This window comes from Protopterus annectens, chromosome 14.part0 (genome assembly GCF_019279795.1).
Source record: "Protopterus annectens isolate FY-2018-M chromosome 14.part0, PAN1.0, whole genome shotgun sequence".
Classification (NCBI taxonomy): Eukaryota; Metazoa; Chordata; order Ceratodontiformes; family Protopteridae; genus Protopterus; species Protopterus annectens.
The window spans coordinates 668109958-668135712 of NC_056748.1; the positions used below are offsets into that span (position 1 = coordinate 668109958).

At 36.7% G+C, this 25755-nt stretch overlaps 1 protein-coding gene across 1 annotated transcript in view; it reads left to right on the forward strand.

Moving 5' to 3' along the window:
- ASAH2 (N-acylsphingosine amidohydrolase 2) overlaps positions 1 to 25755 on the forward strand; it is a 426905-nt gene that overhangs the window by 389346 nt on the left and 11804 nt on the right. Inside the window, exon 18 of the mRNA XM_044056416.1 lies at positions 7557 to 7645. Coding sequence (XP_043912351.1) covers positions 7557 to 7645 — 89 coding nt within the window. The remainder of the gene's footprint in view (positions 1 to 7556; positions 7646 to 25755) is intronic.

Below are 25755 nucleotides of genomic sequence, written 5' to 3' on the forward strand. Positions count from 1 at the left end.
TCAGGCTCCCGGGCAAACTGGCCAGAGTGCCCATGCAATAAGATGGGCACTAACTAGAGCCTAAAGACACGGGTTTGATGCTTTTTATTTTCTTACCCATACCTCATAACTGCCCATATTTTGCAGAATGTCCAGATTTTTACATAATATTTATGGTCTGTTCCTCATAAAATCTGTGGTTTTCTGGAAAATTATTGAGGATTAAAGTTGCTAAACAATGACACACATTTGAGATTCAGACTTCATATCCTTCAGAAAATGCATGCTGATAAAAATCCTCATCCTGCTAGTCTAGCAACTTTCTAAGTTTAAAAGAACAATGTTTAAAATCTGTCCTTATTTTTGGGCCTTTGCCCACCCCCATTATTTTAAGTTTTGTCCAGATTTCTTATGCCTGTTTCTAGCATGCATTTCTTTTTCTGATTTTGTTTATTGTTAGTAACTACCTGTTATGCCTAAGGTTAGTGCAATTTTGCAGTGAGTATCACTGTCACCACACAACAAAAGATTCTCCAGTTTAATTCTGGACTGTGCTACTGTGTAGGCTGTGCATGTTCACCTCATGCTTAGGTGGGATTTCTTTGGGTACATCAATTTCCTTTCACATGTCCAACATGAGGTAGGTGGATTTGTAATACCAAATTATCCCTCTGTGTGTGTGTGTGTGTGTGTGTGTGTACATGCATGATGCAGACAAAAGGCCTGGCAATTTACTTCCATTCACTTCTGAGCCATTAAACACTGTTGATTTTGGTGGCTGTTCAAAGGGTTGCTAAAGGAGCTGGATGTAACTTGACAGTACTGGATGGATGGAGTCTACACTGTGAGATTCTATGTCATGCAATGTAAAACTGTATTGATTTATGTAGACCGTGTTCCACCAATGATCTACCAGAGGTTATGATATTCCTATCCAGTATGTCATGACACATTACAGTAAATAATGTTGTAATGTGCATGTTAACTCCATATACCATGTAATATGAGGGTCAGCCCCACACCCTTATCTCTAAATATAATATCTTGGAGGTCACATTTACTCAAATTTAAATGTATTTCTCCTCTAAGGTGGTATGATCTCAAAGATAGTATATACAAAAAATGGGTCCCTATTATATTAGAGAATGGACTGAATTGCGAATGCTGTTTAGTCAAACGTCATTACGCAAAATGGCAAAATATTGAAAGCACGGAACAGTGATTTTTCCTATGGAAAAAATCGCTGGGCCTTTTTCAGGACTTTGCCATTTCCTCCACTGTGGTGCAGTCTCGGAGTTGGTATATTTAAGTAGGGGTGTGTGGGGTGCACAGCCTCCCACTTCTGTATTTGAATTTTTTTTTTTACACGGATCAGTGATTTTTTTCCCTGGGAAATAGACCCCAGAAAACAGGGTTGTAAGGGCAGAACCACCCCATGCTGGGAGGTGCAGGTGGGCTCACACTACCAGTATTTTGTTTAGTCAGAGCCAGTGTTAGTCAGAGGGCAGTGGTGAGGTATTTTATTTACTATGAATCAAGTCAGTTAGTTACAGGCTTGTCAGTCAACAGCTCAAGGACTTGTGTAATATATACATGTAGTCAGGAATAGAAATAAACCACTATAGACATCAGATGCATTTCATCCTAGGTGCTAATTTAAGTTGTGTGTCTGTTAGGTTAAGATCAAATTATATGCTTTCCCAACAACAGTTGCAGTTATTTAGAAAATGAGATGATACCATGTGATACACATACAATATACCCCCACCCCATCTTTTTTTTTTTTTAAAAAGCAAATCTGTGACAATCTCTAGTACATGACGTTTGTCCACTGACATCCTCTTTGGTCACAGCTGCATCTTGCAAAACCTGTAACCTGTCCTTCAACTGCATTACAATCCAAAGTCCTAAATGAAACTATGCTAGCATGTCAGGCTTATTAAAATTCAAATAGTATCTCAGTGACACTTTATATCTTGTTACTATTTGTTGTTCAACAGACTAGGCTCAAGGTTTCTTCTTTAAACACAGTAAGTATATGTCAGAACATTTTTAATAAGTCCACCATATTCAGAATACTGCAAACCTGAGCAGTCAAAAATATATGAGGCTTTTAAATCAGATACCTTTGGACAATACTCGCTTGAATGCTTCATTTTAAAATGACAGTCCAGGTTATTTTCTGTTTGAAAGGGTGGAAAACTCTCAAAATGGTTTGTGGTAAAAAATTCCCTTTGTTCTGCAATATCTGGTTATATCATGCTTAACTGATTAGGCATCTTTATGGACTTGTCTTCTATTTCTTCAATATATTTGTGAATGTATACCTTCAGCATGGTAGGATATATGACATACTGCTTCTATGATGACCCCATCTTGCAGGGAATATAGTTTTCTGTTTTCTTAGCATTTTCTATTTGTTGATATTTAAATATTTGCTCAATTCTCTTGTCTGTATAGTGTATCTTTTGTTTTTGCTAATTTGTTAGTAAATTGAGAACATTATTTCTGTTCCATTAAGCTAAGAAATATTTTAAAGAATTTCTGCCTTCCACTCATCATAAGATAAGATACTGGTACATTTCACTTATCTGATAATAAAAATATGACCTTTTCTTATTGTCCATGAAGCTGCTGCTGTTGCACACATTGACATGATTTGCTTTAAAATGAGTTGTGATGCCCTTTGAGTATTCATTGTTATAACATTTTTGCCTGCAGTGACATAAATATTAAAAATGTATGTACTGTATACACTGGAATCATCCATGAAGGCTTTTATGCAATCATTTCTGATTTTTCCTCATGACCACATGAGCTGCTTTTTCCTATATATTGTTAATTCTCTTAATCAGATTAATTTCTTCTGAAACCATTTTATGCATTATATTTTATTGGTTATCTATGCTTTCCAGAGATTTTGTTTTTTGCATAAAATTATGCTTTCTATACTCATATTCAGTTGTAATGAAAATCTGACCCAGTTGCTCCAGTTTATAACCAGAACAAGTCAGCAGAGTACATGCAGATTTACATGCAAAACATACCAGTATCAAGCTGAAAGATGTTGCTTTTACCTTGAATAACTTGCATTTCTGATCAGTGCTTGCTCTCATTGCTTGCTGATGTTGCATTTTTACTGTATCAGCAATATTTCAGCATTTCTTTGACCATTAGAATCAATAAAATATACATCTTGAAAATTAACTTTATTTTTTTCAAGGGTATACCATTGCAAAATGATTCTGACCTTCACACAACCTACAGATTTGGTTACAATGTTCCCATTTTCTTTTTTGTACTTTGCAAATGTATCACATGCACACAGCCTTCTTTCTAACTGCTTATATATATTTGTTCCATTTTAGATTGATTTATGGTGTCCTTTTATTTCATTAACAGACTTTTGTAGTAATTTCCCCTCATTTTCCATGTTTAAATGACAGTGCCGCAGTGGTGCAGCATTAGCGTTGTTGCCTCACAGCAAGGGGTTCTCCTGTTCGATTTTCGGCATGTCCTCCCTACGGTCGAGTGGCATTCGAAAGACATGCATAGAATGGGCGTGCCTTCATTGAAGGTTGGGCTTTGAGCTGGCACCTCGGCACCTGTAAAAAGTCTACTGCCAATCATTAGCGGACCGGAGTTCTGCTGTGGCAACCCCTAACCGGGAAAAAGCCGAAAGAAGAAGAAATGATAAATATCTAGCTCTTCCACTGAATATTCATAATTTCAATAGGTCTGCACACACTGAGGGCTTTATGTTAAATATGACACTCTCAGAAGTATGCTACTAACTTGATAATTTATTATACCGCAATCTATTCTCTCACATTTAATTGTGTACATCACCAAACTCTTAGTCTGTCACTCTGGTTTTTCATGCTCTGTTCAATAAATATCAGAAATTTCCTGGTGTCCTTCAATTCCAGTAAAAATAATGTTTTGTATATGGAAGGTTTTCCATTGGTTCAGAATATGTATCTTAGTATTGCTAGCTTGTCTTTTTCTTACATTTTGTTTTTCTACCTGTGGTATGTAAGAACACTGCATATTTGACATTTTCTGATTTTTCTGGAATTTTGCTCATAGTGTGATGCATCTTAAACTTCTGTATCCAGATTTTCCAGTTTTTGGACACGTTATCATGTGTCTTCATAGTATCTTGTAAAATAAAGGTATAATAAACCAGAATGAAGAGCTTGGTTCGGTATTTTTATGTGAAATGTGAAAAGTGAAATTGCTTTGTGAGAGTGAGAAACTGAAAAACTTAATCAGTTTATTTTTCTCAGCTTTAAATGGTAGGCAGTAAGCAAGAGTCACTTTAATGTTTATAGTAAAATACACAAATCAAAAGTCATTTTGTTAAATTTACTTTAAAATGAAGAAGTGAAATGCTTGTTGATTGCTCTGTGTGTGTTCTTTTGTATTTGTTTCACACTAGTGATGTTATCCTGTTAAATTCCTCCGGAGAGCTTTGACAATTATTGAAGGTACACTCAACAGAAAGGCTGCAATTGGTGTCATAAATTAGCTGTTTATGTTGACATTGCTTACAATTTATACTTCTGGGGAGTATAGAGACAAATGGTCAAACATGAAGAGGCATAAATAGACACCAGATAAATCCTAATTATAGGATTTACTAATAGAGATGGTTAGGTTAATTTTAAGTGATTTCCACCATCAGTAATGGTTACATTCATTTAAAGAAGCAGTACTGCAAATGCATGCTTGGGGTCTCAAAGCCACGATATCTATTTGTAATACTTTTATAAAGGATCAAAGATTTTGATACAACACATCATTATGTGCCAGTATCAAGCCTAAAAGTCACAATCAAAGTGATTAAAACATAGATGTTCTAATTATATGGAAGGCTATAAAATATGGGTTGCTAAGGAATGCAGAATACCTAAAAAAACACTTCAGCTCACAATATATTTGACAAGTGTGGGTGAGACCTAAATCTGGCTTGTTCAGGTTTTCAGGGTCTTTGTCATCATGGTTAGATCAGAATATAGGAGAAAAATATATCTGCTCTCTACCCATAACAATAATCTTAAGATAACAGGAATGTTTAAGAATAGATGTCCAGGGCAAAAATAATAAAAGGAAGACTAGGATAGCTTGTAAAAGAAAAGATTTAAGAAAACCTTGGAAGAAACATGCTAGTGTATACTTTGTTCATCCTCAGTGGTAGATAAAGATGGATGTGCAGTTTATGCTGGATGACTGTTCAGGATGGAATACCATATTGTGTAAAACTGACAAATTCGATAGAATGATATGTTTGCCTAGGGATAGATTTGTAAGCTTGGAAGTATTCCGAATGTATTTGTCAAACACAGTCCTTGAAGTGTGATCCAAAATTATACAAATGATGTAAGTAAATGTGACATGAGTAATAAAGGCATGGTTGCTATTAGAATAGCAGTTTCCCATTGTTATATATGATTTTTATAGTGTGTCCTGTAAGAAAAACACATACAGTAAAGGTAAGTTGGCACGTGATAAAATATTTTAAGAGGAAAACAAAGTCTACAAGAAGAAGCAGATGATACTCACTGTGCAGTAGTAATGAAATAAATGTCTGTATAGACAGAGTAAATGGAGTAGACCTGCGAAGATACTCTGGGACTTAAACTTGGATCTAACATTCATTTCTGTTTCTTGAGATCCAGTTATTTTCTTGCACCTATACATTATTTTGAAGCCTATGCATTTAGTACCCTTGTAAGCTTTATATGTGGTACTGTATTAAATATTTTACAGAATGAGTGGTTGCATAATTGGACTTGTTTATTCCTTCTGTGATTCATTTTCAGAATTGTATCAGGCTGGATCAGACAGAACTATACTGCATGAACTAATATAGCAATAACCCACACCTGGGTGAGGGTAATGCTGGATTTACCCACGATTGGTGTGGTTTGGTCACGAGGGCGAAGCCCGAGTGACCAAACAAAGCCAACCGTGGGTAAATCCAGCATTACCCACACCCAGGCGTGGGTTATTGCTATTATACAATGACATTATTTAAGAAAAAAAATAATTAATTTTCTTAAATAATGGCATTGTAGAATGCCTCCTTGCTGCCCTTCTGCAGCTGTCTGGTATTCTGCGGCAGTTCTGATGTACTGTGCATGCGTATGCCTACGTAGTACATCAGAGCTGTGGGCAAAAGCAACGGAGAAAGCAAGATCTCCGTTGCTTTTTACAAACTGTTTCGCTATGTTAAATGGGTTTAACATAGCGAGATAGCTTTAAAAAAGCAACGGAGCCATTGCTTTTTTTAAAACTGTCTCGCTATGTTAAACCCATTTAACATAGCAAAACAGTTTGTAAAAAGCAACGGAGAAAGAAAGATCTCCGTTGCTTTTTACAAACTGCCTCGCTATGTTAAACGAGTTTAACATAGCGAGACAGTGTGAAACAACGGAGATCTTGCGTTCTCCATTGTTGTAAAAAAAAAAAAAAAAAAAAAAGAGTTATAGTAATGGAAAAAGTCCGGGCGACCGGACCTTTTTCCATTATTATAACTCTGATTACAACGTGCACACTGCCAAATCAGCGTGCACATTTTTTGAATATTAATGGGGGGGTCGTTGTATAATGTTATTCAATATCACTCAGGTCAGGATTTAGGAATTTTTTCAGACTAACTCTTTGCAACCATTCAGTTACCTTATGTGTAATAGATATGATGACTAGTAACATTTTCAGAAGAAAGATTTTCCAAATTTTAGATAACTGAAGAATGTTTGCCAAAAAATACTAATAAAGTATGTAAGAAAGGGGAGAAAAAACTGATTGCTATCAAATTGAAACTTACCATGTAGTAACATAATGCAACGCATACTGAAACAATGTATTCACAATGCATTGATGAAAGTAAAAACAGATGGTTCTATATGACACTGATCAAAACTGAGTTAAAATACTAATGTCAAAAACATCACTGCCATCTGTACAATGAATAAGAGACAAAACAGAGAATACAGGCACTGAGTTGTATATATACAGGAGAAACTATGGGAGACAGAAACTAGTATTCACATGCTCCCATTATACAGAGCACGCTCTCTACTGCAGTGCAGACTGGAGCACGACCTCCACTGCTGTTCTGATGTAGTACATGGACACAGGGCTTAATAGACGCATAGAAAATTAAAAAGTCTGCCTATTTATGGAATAGCAATGGTGAAAGTGATATGTCAGAAGTAATAGGTAGTAACATAGATAAACAATGGATATACTGAAAAAAAACACCCTTCTTGAGATAGACAGAATGATTGATATAGTGAGATAAGTGATAACCAAAGCATATTAGGAAAGTATTGCTTGGTGTGTAGAATTCATATGAATTCTCTATTGGATAAGATACATTAAGATAAACAATGAGATAATTCACAGTAGGTATACCTAGAACAAATGCAATATCAATAAAAATGTTGAATCTAAAACTTTTATTCGTATATTTATTTGTCTTTTTCAAATATAAATCACTTTTTACAAAGATAAGATATGAGAATTGTGCAGAGTAAATCTATTAACTGGTATTTTTAAATTTCTTCCAGGCTCTCCAAACATTCCTTACAGTAGAGAGGTTGGACAACTTTACCAGCACCTGGAGTATAATACATAATGATGCCTCTTGGGAAACCAGGTAACGACAAAAGGGCTGAATTTACAATAAACACTTATTTTAAAATGAGGGAAAACAGACATTTTGCTTCATAAATACATATTAACACACTTGTTTCAGGATTAGTACTTTTTATATATGTATATTTTGAGCACTGCATTATATCCAAACTTGTGACATTTCATTTGCTTAACTAATCATTTGGAAAACAGATATTAAATGTATAATTATATTTTATGAACAAGCAGTTTCACTATGTACTCGGTAGTAAAATGTGCCATTGTAAATTTTCCTTAAGCATTGTTCAAACAGCTTGACATATATAAAATGCATGATGGTTTCACTATGAATTCATTATGCTGTTCATCATACTTTTTTGTTTAACTGTTGGCAATATAGGAGTAGGAACTAGTTTTTGAAAAATGATATTTCCAGTAATAGTTTACTGATGAAAAAACAATGGGTACTCAAATGTTTCCTATCACAAAACTCAATCACTGTGCTGACAGTTTTATGTGCACCTGAATGCCTTTAAAATGTGTGATACAGCCTTTCATTGTCTTCTTTCGGCTTTTCCCGGTTAGGGGTCGCCACAGTGGATCACCCATCTGCTCATGATTGGCAGTAGAGTTTTACAGTGTTGAGTTGCCGGCCCGGTGCCTAACCTTACACGGAAGGTACACACATGCATACCTAGGGCCAATTTAGAGTCTCCAATCCACCTACAGCATGTCTTTGGGATGTGGGAGGAAACCGGAGCACCTGGAGGAAACCCACACGACCACAGGGAAGACATACAGACTCCGCACAGAAGGCACCCCAGCTGAGAATCGAACTGGAGAACCTCTTGTTGTGAGGCGGCAATGCGCTGCACCATCGTGGCCACCCACAGCCTTTCATAGTAATATTATATAATACTTCCATGCTTCAGACCAAATATACCAAATGAAAGCTTTGATGATTGAAACTGCTGAAAAGATTGGAACATTTGGTTGGCAGCATTACAGAGGACAACTATGTTTTAATGTAGAAATAAAAGTAAATATCCTCTCTCTAAGCACAAAACTGTCAGTGAAAAGTGAAAAGCAACAAAAGAGCACTGACAGTACCACAGCGGGGAAATTTATTACAAAAATAAAGAAAGAATCAAAACAAAGTTACAAAGAATAAATCCTTACAAAACAGTGGTAAGCGCTTTCAATGTATTTCTAAGCTCAAAGACCACAGACAGGATCACTATAGGCCTTGCTCTAATTAGGCCCAGTATTTGGGTATATGTGTGTAAGCAATAATGTCTAACAAAGGTGGGCATTATAGGGACATCACAGACAACCAAGTGGTGCTGGGTGCATGCTCTACACAAGAAATAGAGTGCATCCTAGCACCATGGATGGTACATAATTTCCATAAAATGCTCATCCTGGAGATAAATATTGTACTTGGAAAATGGTTGCAGTCAGGGCCGGCCCATGCTATTGGACTGCTGGACTGCAGCCCCCTCAAAACAAAAAGAACTAAAAATAAAAATAAAAAATAGAAAAAAAAAGTTTTAAAATTCGCGGACTTCGCGCATGCGCAGTAGTCCAGACTACTGGTCTACTGTATGTGCATGCTCAAGTCCTGATAGGGAAATGCGAGGAGACGTCTGTGCACTTTAAAGTGCACAGACACGCTGGGATAATACATCGTGGCCGGACTACAACACCAGCAGTCGGGAATGGGAATTGCTGCAGTCTCGTTGGGAAAGGGTTTGGATCTAATCTTGCGAGTCTTTGGAGTATTGCGCGGGAAGGGGTTTGGATCTAATGAATGTACGTTGGTTATTATGGAGACTGGACAGGTAAGTGTGTTTGTTTGAATGTATGGTGCTTTTTCTTGTACTGTTTGAAGGTATGGTGCTTTTTCTTGTACTGTTTGAATGTATGGTGCTTTTTCTTTTAGAATGTATGGTGCTTTTTCTTGTGTGTGGTGCTTTTTCTTTTAGAATGTATGGTGCTTTTTCTTTTAGAATGTATGGTGCTTTTTCTTGTGTGTGGTGCTTTTTCTTTTAGAATGTATGGTGCTTTTTCTTTTAGAATGTATGGTGCTTTTTCTTTTAGAATGTATGGTGCTTTTTCGTGTGTGTGTGTGTGTGTGTGTGTGTGTGTGTGTGTGTGTGTGTGTGTGTGTGTGTGTGTGTGTACCCTGCATGCAGGTGTTAAAGACTTGAGTTCCCTACCCACCACCATTTGTAAAAAAATTGCAGATTTTTGCCTCATATTTGATCTGATCTGTTCCTCATAATATCTGTGGTTTGTAAATGCTGCAATGCTTGATATTTGATGGTGAAGTAGTAGCATTGTTGCCTCACAGTTGTAGGTTCTCAGGTTTGATTCTTGGCTGGGGTTCCTTCTTTGTGGGGTCTGTTATCTTCTCCCTGTGTTTGCGTGGGTTTGCTTTTATTTGATGGTGCACTGGTAGCATTGTTGCCTCACAGCTGCAGGTTCTCAGGTTTGATTCTTGGCTGAGGTTCCTTCTTTGTCGGGTCTGTTATATTCTCCCTGTGTTTGTATGGGTTTGCTTTTATTTGATGGTGCACTGGTAGCATTGTTGCCTCACAGCTGCAGGTTCTCAGGTTTGATTCTTGGCTGGGGTTCCTTCTTTGTGGGGTCTGTATCTTCTTCCTGTGTTTGTGTGGGTTTGCATTTGTGTCCTCCCATGTTACAAAGACACATCTGCATTATTTCTTCCTGGGCCTCTGCTGAAAATTGTTTTTTTGTTCCAAGTCAGACTGTCCTGATTAACAAATGTTAAATAAAATTGACAGGCATTTGAATTTCAGACTTCAGGTTTCTGAATGTGTAATTTCTTACATGTTTGATGGTGCAGTGGCAGTATTGTTGCCTCAGAGTCACAGCTATAGGATTTGTGGTTTGATTCTTGGCTGGGGTGCCTTCTTTGTGGAGTCTGCATCTTATCTCTGTGCTTGTGTGGATTTGCTCTGGTGTCCTGCCATTTTACAAAGACGTGTCTACAGTATTTCTCCCTGGGCCTCTGCTGAAAATTGTTTTTGTTCCATCACAAGTAAAATTGACAGGCATTTGAATTTCAGACTTCATAGTCTTCAGAAAATACATAGTAAAACAACTTTTTATTGTAGCAATAAATATATAGTAACACAACCTTTTATTATAGCAATTTTTTAAGTTTATAAGGTGACTATTTGAAATTTTTCCTTATTTTTGGGACTGTAATACCCTGTTAGTGGCTTTGTCCAGGTTTTTTGTGCTAAGGTTGACAGCTATGGCAAGAACTGAATTCACTGAATATGTTTGAGGGCTGTATTCCCTCATTACTGGGTTCGTCCAGGTGTTTTGTGCTAAGAGGTTGACAGCTATGGTGAGAACTGAATTCATTAAATGATAGCCATTTAAGTTTCAGTCTTCCTCTCGTTCACAAAACAGCTGATTTGGCGTAGTGGTATGTTGCTCTTGACTGTTTTGCACAGGGACCTTGTCTGTAAAATGTACGGTGGTAACACAGCATTTTTCTTTCACAAAGCAGGCGATTTGGCATAGTGGTATGTTGTTCTGACTCTTTTTTGCACAGGGACTTTGGCAGTAAAATGTATGGTGGTACCGTGGTAACACAGCATTTTATTCTAGCAGCTTTCCAAGATTATACAAGCAATGTTTAATGTGTTCCTGGTTTTTGCCCTTTTGACCCACCCCAATAAATTTGGCTTTTTCCAGACTTCTTGTGCTGCGAAGTTCAAATGCAGTTGAGTATTGAGTAGATTTTACAAGGAGCTGAGAGCTGCAGGGGAAGTGAAGTTTAGTGCTAATAGCACAACAGGCTGTGTGCTTGCTTTTGATGCAGAAGGTTGTTGGTTCTACTCCCATAAGGGGTGAATGCTGCCGTACTGAAAGTTAAGATACTAATTATGAGCCTGTTATCAGTTTGCCATCCATTTCCTATTGCAATATTACTAGCTTATTTTTAATGTAATTTAGGCAATTTATTCCACAGGGGCATCAGACACTTTATTGTTCGATGAAACCATGAAATATAAAGGTGATTGCTAGCACCAACCTCTTCATTACAGATTTATTTAACGTGGAATTATTTAGATGACTTTTTTACTACTTCAGAGATTGTGCATATTTACTGATAATGGTGGACTGTAGAATTGTGCATATTTACTGATAACAGTGGACTGTAGAAGTTTGAGTAGACTTTTATGACGGAAATGTTCTGAATTGGACAGTTTTGTTTCATTGTTTACTGGAAAAATGTTCAAAGCAATAGGAAGATGTATCAAAGAGCACATGTGTTTCATATGCAAGGGGCCTATGATTTGAAAACAGCCCAGAATTAATTTTTATCTGCCACGAGTAAAATGTATTTTCTTTGAATGTGGATTTTAATGTTGTTTCAGTGAATGTGAGTTTCAAGGGCAGAGAAGGTTTAATGCCAAGTTTGTTTAGCAGATGTCTTAGTGTTTGTGCTGTAAAATGCAAAAATAAAACTTTCAAATGAAGTTCAAATCATCATAGAAGTAAATCAGTATGCACATTAGTGTTTATGGTAAATGGAGTGAAATAGCAAAGTAATGGATCATTGGAATGGCTGCAGGGAGGCTCCATTCGACCAGGGTTTTGTGAGGGGGAAGGGCAGCCAACCTAGACAGCCCCACCTGAACCATACCTCCCAACTGTCCAGATTTCCAAAGAATGAATAGATTTTTTGCTTCTTATTTTTTATTTGTTCCTCATAAAAATTTGTGGTTTTCTAGCAAATCATTTAGGAATTAAGTCACTAAATAATGACACACCTAGTTTCAGACTTCATAACCTTCAGAAAAATCCATGCTAAAGTAAGACCTGTTCTATCAACTGTCCCAGTTTATAGAAGAGCATTTTTTAGTACTGTTTATATGTTCCCCCCAATATATTTGGCCTTGTCCAGATTTATGTCCCAGTTTATACAAGAGCAATTTTTAGTACTGTTTATATGTTCCCCCAATATATCTGGCCTTGTCCAGATTTATTGCATTAACAGGTTGAGAGGTACATGCAAATAAATTGCTTCATAGAATTAGTCATAGCCAAACCTCTGAACTGTCCCTGATTTTGACTCAAAATGTTGCTCTTCCCCTAATGATCCCTCTGCAAAATAGCAATTTTGGAAGAAAACATGGAGGGTTTATAATTAAGAAATAACTGTAATAATCAGATTACTTTTATTTCAGAAATGCATGTAGATTATTTTATTTTGTCAGCTGCTCAAGTTAGCAGTACTAATATTAAAGTGTCCCTTCTTTGACAGGTTCCCAGCTGTATTGTGTTGCTATTTTATATTTTTACATCACATTTTTGGTCCATTTTTCATAAAATTGTGTTTTTGGCAAATTAGTGACAAATAATTAAAGACTGAAGTTAGAAAATAATGACAGACATTTGAGTTTCAGATTTCATACCATTCAGAAAATTCATACTAATGCAAGACCTCTATTAGCTTTCTAAGGTTATAAGAGCGATATTTTAAAAATTGTCCTTATTTTTGGGCCTTTGTCCCATTTCTTTGTATGGCTTTGTCCAGATTTCTTGCTCTGAGGTTGAGAGGTATGACAAATGTGTCAGGGCCAACACAAGTCAGCCAGAGACATTTCAAACTGTGACATACTTGTTACACCCCACTCGCCCATGTAGTGACTCTGGATGTGTCAAGCAAGGCAAGGAGTAGTTATGCAGTGTAAATGTGCAGAGAATCCCACCCATCCAAGGTAGACACAAGTACTAGAGTGGCTTTTCATCTGTCCTTGATTTTTGCAGAATGGTCTGGTTTCTGTCATATTTTTTGTACTGTTGATTTATGCTTATTACTCAAAGTGCCTGTTGCTCTGTGTTTAAGTAGCTATACTTTAATGACCATCAGGTAAGCTTGGCTGAGATTGCAAGATGCAAGTAAGCTTTAATAAGCATACTGTTAAAGAATTGCCAACAATGAAAGCCTTTCTGTTGCCATGTAGAGAATACTTAACTAGATAATGTACAAGCCTTGGGTATTGAAATGCATATGCCAGTATTTGTAATAAAGGACAGAATTACATTATTTTAAGAGTCTCATTACACTTGGAGACTTGCAGACAGTCATCTCTGCAGGCTTTAACCATAAACGGAATGCCAATCGCGTGGTCTATAACCTGTACAGTAATCCTTTTAAGCAATGTATCTTGAGCTTATTTCTTGTTTGCTTTTCATTTTTTACTTTGATCATGTTTTCCCCATGAAACAGGCAGCAGGTCTTTTTTTGGATAAGAAACATTTTTACAAGTTGGGGCATCAGAGATTTCTACTTTCAGCATGTTACTTGTTACTTTAATAAAGCTGAATATAAATTATAATTAGAACTGCAGTGCAAGAAGTGGTTTGAGTTGAGTGCTGCTTGTTTTTCTTATACTTGATTTTGACTGGCATTCCATTAATGTATTTAAAAAAAAGTAATTTATTTTTTCATGCCTCACAACCTTTTTTGTTTCCATCTAGATATTAAGCTGTCATGCAGCCAATGCATTGAAATATTTTTATTCTTCTACACTTCATTTTGTCTTGATTGGACTCTTATGACAACTGTTTGGCACCAAGTGCAGTATATTTAGTTTATAAGGTTTGCTACTACAGGTGTTTGTGTGTGTGTGTGTGAGGGAATACCTCAGGCTTGAACCCTGTACCTTGTATGCAGGTGTTAAAGACCTTAATTCCCTACCCACCACCATTTGTGAAAAATAAGCTGCAGATTTTTGCCTCATGTTTGATCTGATCTGTTCCTCATAATATCTGTGGTTTGTAAATGTTGCAATGCTTGATATTTGATGGGGCAGTTGTAACATTGTTGCCTCACAGCTGCAGGTTCTCACGTTTGCTTCTTGGCTGGGGTGCCTTCTTTGTGGGGTCTTTATCTTCTCCCTGTGTTTGTGTGGGTTTGCTTTTGTGTCCTCCCATGTTACAAAGACATGTCTGCATTATTTCTTCCTGGGCCTCTGATTTTTTTTTTTGTTCCAAGTCAGACTGTCCTGATTAACAAATGTTAAATAAAATTGACAGGCATTTGAATTTCAGACTTCAGGAATCTGAATGTTTAAGTCCTTGCATATTTGATGGTGCAGTGGTAGTATTGTTGCCTCACAGCTATAGGTTTTCTGGTTTGATTCTTGGCTGGGGTGCCTTCTGAGTATGCATCTCCTCCCTGTGTTTGTGTGGATTTGCTCTGGTGCCCTGTCATTTTACAAAGACGTGTCTGCAGTATTTCTCCCTGGGTCTCTGCTGAAAATTGTTTTTATTCTGTCAGAAGTAAAATTGACAGGTATTTGAATTTCAGACTTCATGTTCTTCAGAAAATACATAGTAACACAACCTTTTATTCTAGCAATTTTCTAAGTTTATAAGATGAATATTTGAAATTTGTCCCTATTTTTGGGACTGTATTCCCTCATTATTGGCTTCGTCCAGGTTTTTTGTGCTAAGGTTGACAGCTATGGAAAGAACTGAATTCAGTGAATGTTTGAGGGCTGTATTCCCTCATTACTGGGTTTGTCCAGGTGTTTTGTACTAAGAGGTTGACAGCTATGGTGAGAACTGAATTCACTAAATGATAGCCATTTAAGTTTCAGTCTTCCTCTTTTACAAAGCAGCTGATTTGGCGTAGTGGTATGTTGCTCTGTTTTGCACAGGGAGCTTGGCAGTAAAATGTATGGTTCTAGTAACTTTCCAAGATTATACAAGCAATGTTGGTGTCCCTGGTTTTTGGGCTTTTGACCCCCCCCCCCCAATACATTTTGGCTTTTTCCAGTTTTCTTGTGCTGCAAAGTTGAGTATTGAGTAGATTTTACAAGGAGCTGAGAGCTGCAGGGGAACAGAAGTTTAGTGCTGCTTAAGTGAAGTCGGTTTACCTTGTTAATAGCACAACAAGTTGCGTACTTGACTTTGATGCAGAAGGCTGTGGGTTCTACTCCCACAAGGGGTGGATGCTGCCATATTGAGAATGTTCTCCTTGGTGAAAATACTAACTATGAGTCCGTTATCAGTTTGCCATCCATTTCCTCTTGCAATATTACTAGCTTATCATTTTTTTAATGTAATATAGGCAATTTATTCCTGAGGGGCAACAGGCACTTTATTGTTCAATGAAACCATGAAATATAAAGGTGTTTGCTAGCAGCAACCTCTTCATTAGTTACAGATTTCTTTAATGTGGAATTATTTAGATGACTTTTACTTCTTCAGAGATAGTGCATATTTACTGATAATGGACTGTAGAATTGTGCATATTTACTGATAATGGACTGTAGAATTGTGCATATTTACTGATAATGGTGGACTGTAGAATTGTGCATATTTACTGATAATGGTGGACTGTAGAATTGTGCATATTTACTGATAATGGTGGACTGTAGAATTGTGCATATTTACTGATAATGGTGGACTGCGGAAGTCTGAGTAGACTTTTATGATAAATGTTCTGAACTGGGCAGTTTTGTCATTATGGGTGCATGCATTTTGTTTCATTGCTTACTGGAAAAATGTTCAAAACAAATTTAAAACGCCCTCTAACAACTGTAATATATTGTACAAGGAATATAATTTAGTACAATGAGGAAGGTGTATCAAAGAGCACATGTATGTTTCATATGCAAGGGGCCTATGATTTGAAAACAGCCCAAAATTAATCTTTATCTGCCACTGGTAAAATGTATTTTCTTTGAATGTGGGTTTCAATGCTGTTTCAATGAATGTGAGTTTCAAGGGCAGAGAAGTTTTAATGCTAAGTTTTCATTGTGAGACTGCATTGCTTTGTTTAGTAGATGACTTAGTGTTTGTGCTGTAAAATACAAAATAAAACTTTCAAATGAAGTCCAACTCATCATACAAGTAAAGCAGTATGCACATTAGTGTTTATGGTAAATGGAGTGAAATAGCCAAGTAATGGTTCATTGGAATGGCTGCAGAGGCTCCATTCAACCGTGATTTTGTCAGGGGGGAAGGGCAGCAAACTCAGACAGGCCCAGCTGAACTATACCTCCCAACTGTCCAGATTTTCAAAGAATTAATAGATTTTTGCTTCTTATTTTTGGTTTGTTCTTCATAAAATTTGTAGTTTTCTGGCAAATCATTTAGAAATTAAGTCACTAAATAATGATACACTGAGTTTCAGACTTCATAACCTTCAGAAAAATGCATGCAAAAGTAAGAACTGTTATTCTATCAACTGTCTCAATTTATACAAAAGCAATTTTTAGTACTGTTTATATGTTGCCCCAGTACATTTGGCCTTGTTCAGATTTACTGCATTAACAGGTTGAGAGGTATATGTAAATAAATTGCTTTATAGAATTAGGCATAGCCAACCTCTCAACTGTCTCCGATTTTGGCTTAAAATGTTTCTTTTCCCCCTAATAATCCCTCGGCAAAATAGCAATTTTGGAAGAAAACATGGAGGGTTTACAATTAAGAAATAACTGTAATAATCAAAGTTATAGATTACTTGAAATGCATGTAGATTCTTTTATTTTGTCAGCTGCTCAAGTTAGCAGTACTAATATTAAAGTGTCCCTTCTTTGACAGGTTCCCAGCTGTATTGTGTGGCTATTTTATATTTTTGCATCACATTTGGTCCATTTTTCATAAAATTGTGTTTTTTGGCAAATTAGTGACAAATCACTAAAGACTGAAGTTAGAAAATAATGACAGATGTTTGAGTTTCAGATTTTATACCCTTCAGAAAAGTCATACTAATGCAAGACCTATTCTATTATCTTTCTAAGTTTATTAGAGCAACATTTAAAAATTGTCCTTATTTGTGGGCATTTGTTCCACTTCTGTGTATGGCTTTGTCCAGATTTCTTGCTCTGAGGTTGAGAGGTATGACACGTGTCAGGGCCATCACAGTCAGCCAGAGACATTTCAAATTGTGACATACTTGTTGCACCCCACTCCACCATGTACTGACTCTGGATGTGTCCAAGCAAGGCAAGGAGTAGTTATGCAGTGTAAATGTGCAGTGTGTCTCCCCCCCCCCCACCCATCCAAGGTAGACACAAGTACTACAGTGGCTTTTCATCTGTCCTTGATTTTGCAGAAAGGTCTGGTTTCTGTCATATTTTTGTACTGTTGATTTATGCTTATTACTCAAAGTGCCTGTTGCTCTGTGTTTAAGTAGCAATGCTTTAATGACCATAATGTAAGCTTGTCTGAGATTGTAAGATGCAAGTAAGCTTTAATAAGCATACTGTTAAAGAATTGCCAACATTGAAACCTTTCTGTTGTTGCCATGCAGAGAATACTTGACTAGATAATGTATAAGCCTTGGGTATTAAAGGACAGGATTCCATTATTTTAAAAAGCTCATTACACTTGTTGGAGACTTCCAGTCATCTCTACAGACTTTACCCGTAAACTAAACTGAATGCCAATCATGTGTGGTCCATAACCTGTACAGTAATCCTTTAAGCAATGTATCTTGAGCTTGTTTCTTGTTTGCTTTTCATTTTTTACTTACATGTTTTCCCCATGAAACAAGTAGAAAGTTGTCAGGCAGCAGGTCTTTTTTGGAAAAGAAACATATTAACAAGTGGGGGCATCACAGAGATTTCTACTTTCAGCATGTTACTTGGCACTTTAATAAAGCTGAATATAAATTATAATTAGAACTGCAGTGCAAGGAAAAGTGGTTTGAGTTGAGTGCTTCTGGTTTTGCTTGTACTTGATTTTGACTGGCATTCCAGTAATGTATTTAAAAAGTAATTTATTTGTTCATGCCTCACAACCTTTTGTTTCCATCTAAATATTAAGTAAGCTGTCATGCAGCCAATGCATTGAAATATTTTTATTCTTCTACACTTATTTTTGTCTTGATTGGACTCTCATAATGATGGTTTGCCACCCAGGGCAGCGTATTTAATTAAAGTTAGTTTTTGTAGTTTTGAGCATAGCCCCTCCCCTTTCTGGTTGACCACACCCCTTCCCCTTGATCCCACCCATTCAGCTGTCTCCTGCAGCCCCCCTTTGATTTGAAGTCACCAGCCGCCACTGGTTGCAGTAGTGTTGTAATAGTTTCATATCAGTTGTGATGTGTTGGAATGATTTCTTTTATTAATTTAGTTTCCCAGTTTGGGAGAAAAAATAGTCTCCAATGTCATTTAAATTTCAGGGATAGACTGTTTTTTCTTGTAATGTTCTTATTTGTATTCCCTAACACTGTTTTCTTGCATTTGTACTGAAGCACATTATTTAGTGTATTTTGAAAGCCTGACTATGCCTTGGTTATCAAATTACATTTAAATTCTTGCAAGAGTGAAACATTTTTGTGTGACCTCAAGTTATGTAGCTACTTTGCTGTCCAAGTTTTCCTATCTTAAGATTACATAAAACTGAGTCCTTTTGTACCTTTACTACAATAATGCTATTTTGATGGCTCCCCACAATCTTATTTCCTCATTCATAAAGACACTTGTTGTGGAGTTTTGCTCATTCTTTTAGTCACACAGACAACATTCTACTTGCTGGGGCATTTCCTCTAGTAAAAACATTATTATATCATCATTTCAAGTCTCTTTTGTTAGTGAGCTACTCTTTGGAGTAACATGCCACCTAATGTATTACAACAGGGAAGCCATTACAACTACGAGATTAAAACTGCTTCTCAGAGTATGGAAGTGTTACGGGAATTTAGAAAAGCGATCCAATTAGTACAGTACACCTTTTATTCTAGAAATATTGCATGTCTTGTCCCTGCCTTCTAAAAGCTTGCGGCATGCCTTCTGGACAACTGCCTCATCTGCACTGTGGGTATGTGCCCTTTTTGAACATATCTAAAAATGGCCCTGTGATGAGACATATCTTTCAGCTCCATAAAGTAACTATCAAATGGGGTCGCCAACAGTTACCCTACAGCTAGAAAAATAAGATAAGCAAATAAACAGAATACTAAGTTATAATCAGACACTTGAAAAACAGCATCATGAGCAAACAGGACCTGATCCTACATAATTAAACTAATGGTGATTTAAATGTCTTAAGTATAAATTATGGTAAGGCCAACAAATTCTAATATTATGCTTACTATATGTCTTAAGAATACAAAACACTTCCCTGAAAATATTAAAAAAAAAATCACCTCAGTACCTGAGGCAGACCATACACCTGGTTTTGAAAAAGACATTTATGCTCACATACCACCTATAGATTCTGCATTTAGGCTGTGCCTGAAAATGAACCTTTGATTCAGTTATGGTCACCTTGCTCAAGTGTGATTTCACATGGCCAAAACTGCCTGAAAATGAACAGCATTCCGTAGGGAAAAAAGCACAAAACATATTGTGCCTCCTGACCTCTATGATGTGAGTAGCTGCACACCCACTATTCACTATTTTCGCATACCAACTCTGAGGAGGCATTAACATGGGAAATGGGAAAATCCCCAGTACACTAGCAATTTTGTCTTTCTGGTGAAAAGTCAGTCTGTCAGACATTAGTAATCACTCAAATGATTGAGTACTAGGATGGTTTGTTCTGTTGTTAAGTTCTCACTTTGCCATCACCGTCTGGTGCAGTAATTGTAATACCGCCACCACAGCACCCGTCTTCTGGTTAGTCTCTAATATCTTCTAGCATAGATGTTTAAGCAAGCAAAGTTTCATCTCATTCTTTTATGAAATTGACAGACTCTAAATGAAAAAAAGCATTTATTTTTGTCTCCAATGCTTCCATTTAATCCATACATTTTGCCCCTGAAAACAGCATCATTTGCTTTGTGGAAATGGAAAAGCTACAATGTCATTCTAATAATACTGTAGGTTGCTGGGAAAAAAGTATAATTTATGGAGCCTTTGGTGATCTCATTTATAAACTAGCATTGGAGTATTTGACAGCAAATAGCCATCTAATGGTTTAAGCAAACTACAATAAGCATGAAGTGAAGGTTTAAATAATATAAAAGAAGAAAATAATGACCTGGCATTCCCAACAAATATATATATATATATATATATATATATATATATATATATATATATATATATATATATACATACACAAATGTGATTTTTTTAAAACAGATAATTTGGTACCAAAAGCTTTTTGATTGTTTTATTGGTAGAATAGCTGAACATTTTATAATTAAATACATTTATTAATGAGGATTGGGCATTGAGATAGTACGGTAACATCAGCTTCACTCCTGGAATGGGTGGCCCAGGATCATAGGGTGAGTAATTTCCTATATAGTTAGGCAGAGGGGTGGACTTTGCCGTAAGGCAGTATCATTTGCTGATTCCTCTGAGGACAGTAATGTTAAAGTCGAATTATTAATGACCTGCTCTTGTCACTGAATATTAATACGAGACTTTGCAAAAGTCTTCTGCCAAATGCACATCACATGTTAAGAGTGACACTAATGTGAAGTATTTAACATTTTTTTGTAGGAAATACAAAGAAAATGTACCAGAGATAACTTGAGCGGGACTATATCATATCTGAACAGCCTTAACTGTGTTATGTCCTTGCAAACTAAGAACAATAGTTAGGGTTTATTAGTTACTGCATGTTTGCTTACCTGTATCTGTCCACGTATGTGTGTGTTTGTGTTTATGTATTGACACATGAGAACGTGCATATCTGGAATACGGGTGTTTGGTCATGGCTCATTTTCCATAATTTAGCTCACTGAGTGTAGATGGATGGCTAGTACAGCAGGGGGCTACATATGGCTAATGCCACGTAACTGAGAAACAGAAAGGGTGAGAAAGATTAGTACTAAAATCCATACCAAGTGATGATACTAGCTGCCCCAGAATCCTTTCATGTACTAGAATTTCAGCCACAGAGATCTGCCTTGACAAGTGTGTATTGAACACATTTGCACATAGAGCAGAACACATTTTCACAGTTGATTTCTTCTACACCATTGCCAGTAAATATGCTGTGCAATGATCACAATTGTCTATATGCACCAAGTTCCTATTATATTGCACCCGTGTACACTAACAGAAAAAAATATCATAATACCTTTTCACATGCATACACCATAGCCACCAGATTATCTGCAGATGGATGGCATGGTTCCAGTGGGCACTGCAGCTGATGTCCACAACAGCATACTCACCCTGTGTCAAAATGAGGTGAGTACTGAAACCAGCTTTGGAATGTTAGCATTCAGTTTCCACTTTGCCTTTATGTACTTGTTTTACCAACCATATGCCCACAGTCAGCTCTTACTTCAAGGGATCACCATGCAATCAGCAAATGATTTTATATCATATATGATTACAGTTTAGATTGTTGACTTTTGTGTGTGACTAAGTGGACTGCAGTGTGTTTTTGTGTGAAAGGGGATTTGAGTGAATGATAGACTGAAGACCTGGTTCACAAAGGTAAATGGCTTTGTGACAGGACTGGGAGTTTGTGTGTGGATCTGTGTGTTTTATGGTTGGGGAAAAGTATTAGTTAATGGGATAAATTTACTGTGTGTGTGTCAGTGTGTGTGATTTAGGGTTAGTGTCAGGTAAGGGGAATAGATTTAATGTGTGTGTATGAGGTGAGTGTCTGAGCTGTGTTGTGTAGTAGTGCTACTTTTTAACATAAAGCACACTGTTAAGGTTAGCGCCCATTAGTAAGGTGGAGCAGGGAGTGATATAATGAACTATGGATATGTTCTGGTTAATGTTTTTTGTACTAATCATTTAACATGTCGACCATTTATTATATAATTGTGTGTGTGTGTGTGTGTGTGTGTGTGTGTGTGTGTGTGTGTGTGTGTATGTGAGTGTGTTTAGAAGGAGAGAGAGAGATGGACTCCATTGGTTTGGTCAACATGTATTTAATCAACAACATTTGGTCGGCTATGCAGGTAGTCGACAGGTGAGCAAGATCGACAATTCCTGGTTTGGAGAATGTTCCCTTTCCCATTGGATTGTGTGACCTATCTCACAGTATGTATATATAATTAGCAGGGGTGTGGGGGCTGCTCTTTTATTTTTATTTTTTTTTTTAAGGAATATTTGCATGTGCTGAGAAATAACCTCTGTGCATGCATATAAGAATCTATCATTTCCCTTTTTGATGTAGAGTGGTTTACCGTTAGGATGTTGACATCTGTGTCAGTTGTTGAACTGAATGTAAGAATGTAAATCAGGAATATATATATATATATATATATATATATATATATATACACCCACACATACATACATACATGTGTGTGTGTATGTGTTTGGGTATATACACACACACACACACACATATATATATATATATATATATATATATATATATAGATATATCTATACACACGCATGCACACACACACATACATATGTGTGTGTGTTTGTGTGTATGTGTATATAGGGTCTATATTAGATCACTGAATGCTTAAAAAAGTGAATGGTGATTAATCGACCCTATGTAAGTGAAAGCTTACAATTTAAACCTGTCAGAACAGCGATTATTTTCATAGGGGAAAAAAATCGCTGTTCCAACAACAAAAAAATAAAATACTTTAAACATCACCCCCCCCCCTTAAATATACCAACTACAAGACCGCACTGCAGTGCCGAAAACGGCAAAGTAACGAAGCGGCCAAGTGAATTCTTTCCCAAGGAAAGGATTTGCATAAAAGCCGCTTCGATATTTTGCCATTTCAGGCTTTTGAGTTTGACCAAGACGCATTTGAAAGAATGTGTCTTCGATCTTCTAATAGGGAGCATATATATATATATATATATATATATATATATATGGTGCTGCGGTAGCATTGTCGCCTCACAAGACATTGTCCTGTTCGATTCTCAGCTAAAGCATCTTCTGTGTGGAGACATGTGTGAATGGTCATACCTTCGTTGAAGGTTGTGCATCAGAGCTGGCAACTTGGCACATAAAATCTACTGCCAATCATTAGCGGACCGGAGTTCCGCTGTGGCGACCCCTAACTTGGAAAAGCCAAAAGAGACAACATATATATATATATATATATATATATATATATATATATATATATATATATATACACACACACACACACACACAAACACACACACACACACACTCCTGGCACTCTGTGTGGTATGTATAAAATGTCTCTTCTGTTATGAAAATGGAACAGGGAAAACATCTTTTGCTTGATTACACAGCTTCAGTACTAGTCATTTTGCTACATCAACATTTACATCAAGATATTCTTTTTTGAAATGAAACTGGTTGTGAATAAAAGCAAACATTTGTCCACATTATATATTTTGCTGTATATTCTTAATATTTGCTTTAAACTGAACCACCAATTTTATATTTTATAGCACTCCCAACAACAGCATGGTCAGCAACCAAGCTAACCCCATGTATACTATTGTCAATTTACTTCAGTAGTCAGCTCTTATACAGTCATGGTAGATACAGGTATACTTTTCAGAAAATATTTATTTCAATAGCCTGGTTTCCGGGTCATTTGCAGTTTTTTTTTTTATTTCATCTCACTTCATTTATATTCCCAATAAGTATGCAGGGGCTCAGTTTCCCTCAGGAGGTAGGAATTGTGGGCTTGTAGGAGCAGCTGATGGGGCAGTGGGTGTACTGCCACATAGAGAAGTTAGTTTGCCTCTCGAGACTAGCAAGAAAGCTCATTCCCTACCAGTCAGTTCTTAGCAGGGATGGAGCACTGAAGGAATTGCCCAGGGAGGAAAAAGATGGGCATTTTCACACAGCGCAAGTATACCGGACTCCTATTTGAATGGAGTGAATGATCCAATAGAATGAAGGTAAAGGAACCATTTGGCAAGGTTTTAGTAATCTATTTGTTATGCATTGAATATAAATTATAAATATCTAATTCTTAACTTCCATTTTTTCCCTCATGATACCTGTCCGAAATTTGCTATTCTTTGACTACATAGAAGCGCCGATTTTATTTTGCTTTTTTAATTATATTCTTATACTTTTTACTACATTTGTGGAACATTCCTTTGATTATAATACAGTAAACTTATATTAATGGAATGGTTTCTTGATCTGGTGTTAACAGCAGACTGAGGTTAAATAGATATCAGGCTGTCCTTTTTCTTTATACACTTTCATAGATTTTTTTACAGCATATATATCTGAGAAACTTTAATGTTTCTCAAATAGAATCCAAATTTTTTTTTGGCGGGGGGAGTGGTTGGGGTGGGATGGGGGGGGGGGGTCACTTGATTACTTTGGAGGAAACTCCAGCTTCCAGTTTTGTTCTGACCATGTAGTACTTTCTATTTTGCATTCCATTCTAGTGCAGCTTTTTAAACTGAGTTTTATACCTAAATTGCCTTTTTTTTCCCTTTACCCTATTAAGGCTAGTTGATGCAAAGAAGTAATAGATGAGCATGTTGATTGTTACTCAGTTGGTTTTGTCTGTAATCCTAATTTTTAACTCCATCTTATCAAGGTTTTAGTTCTACTTTATTTTTCTTGTTTTTTCCTTTTTGCTTCTAGAAGAATAGGAAAGCACATGGGATATCCAGTTCAACTGTTTATATTAACTGTTCTTAACACAATCACCATTGAAAGACATAACACATAGCAGGAATAGGCTACATCACAATAAAGGTTCATAGGTACATACAAGGCTAGTTACCACCACGGCCTTTATAAGCCTAGCTGTGCAACCCAGCTCAATTATGTCCCTATATTCATAGGTGTTTGTTAGGAGGGGCATTTTAGTTAAGAAGCTTCTGGAGTTTACATGAAGGGGGTATGTTAGCTTAGGCAATACTATCTGCCTCTGCCTATCAGAGACACAGGGGCCAGACCCATTGGTCAAGGTTACTGTTAAACAGAGTTAGTGATGGACTCTGCTCATATGCGTGGGAAGCTGTTGAAGATTGGGGGGTGGAGGGTGAGAGGGGCACTTAGTGATCTAAAAAGGGCAAATTTTTTAAAACCTATTTACTACCACAACATAGGTTCACTTGGAGGACATTTTAAGCTTAGCCAATTTCACTTTTGGTGCTTGAATTAACATTTCCTGATTGGTCTTACATACCCCATGGCTGATAATTGTACATTAGCCCAAGTAAGTAACTGTGATCATAACATAAATAATTTGAGGGGACCCATGTAAGGGGATGCAGCATT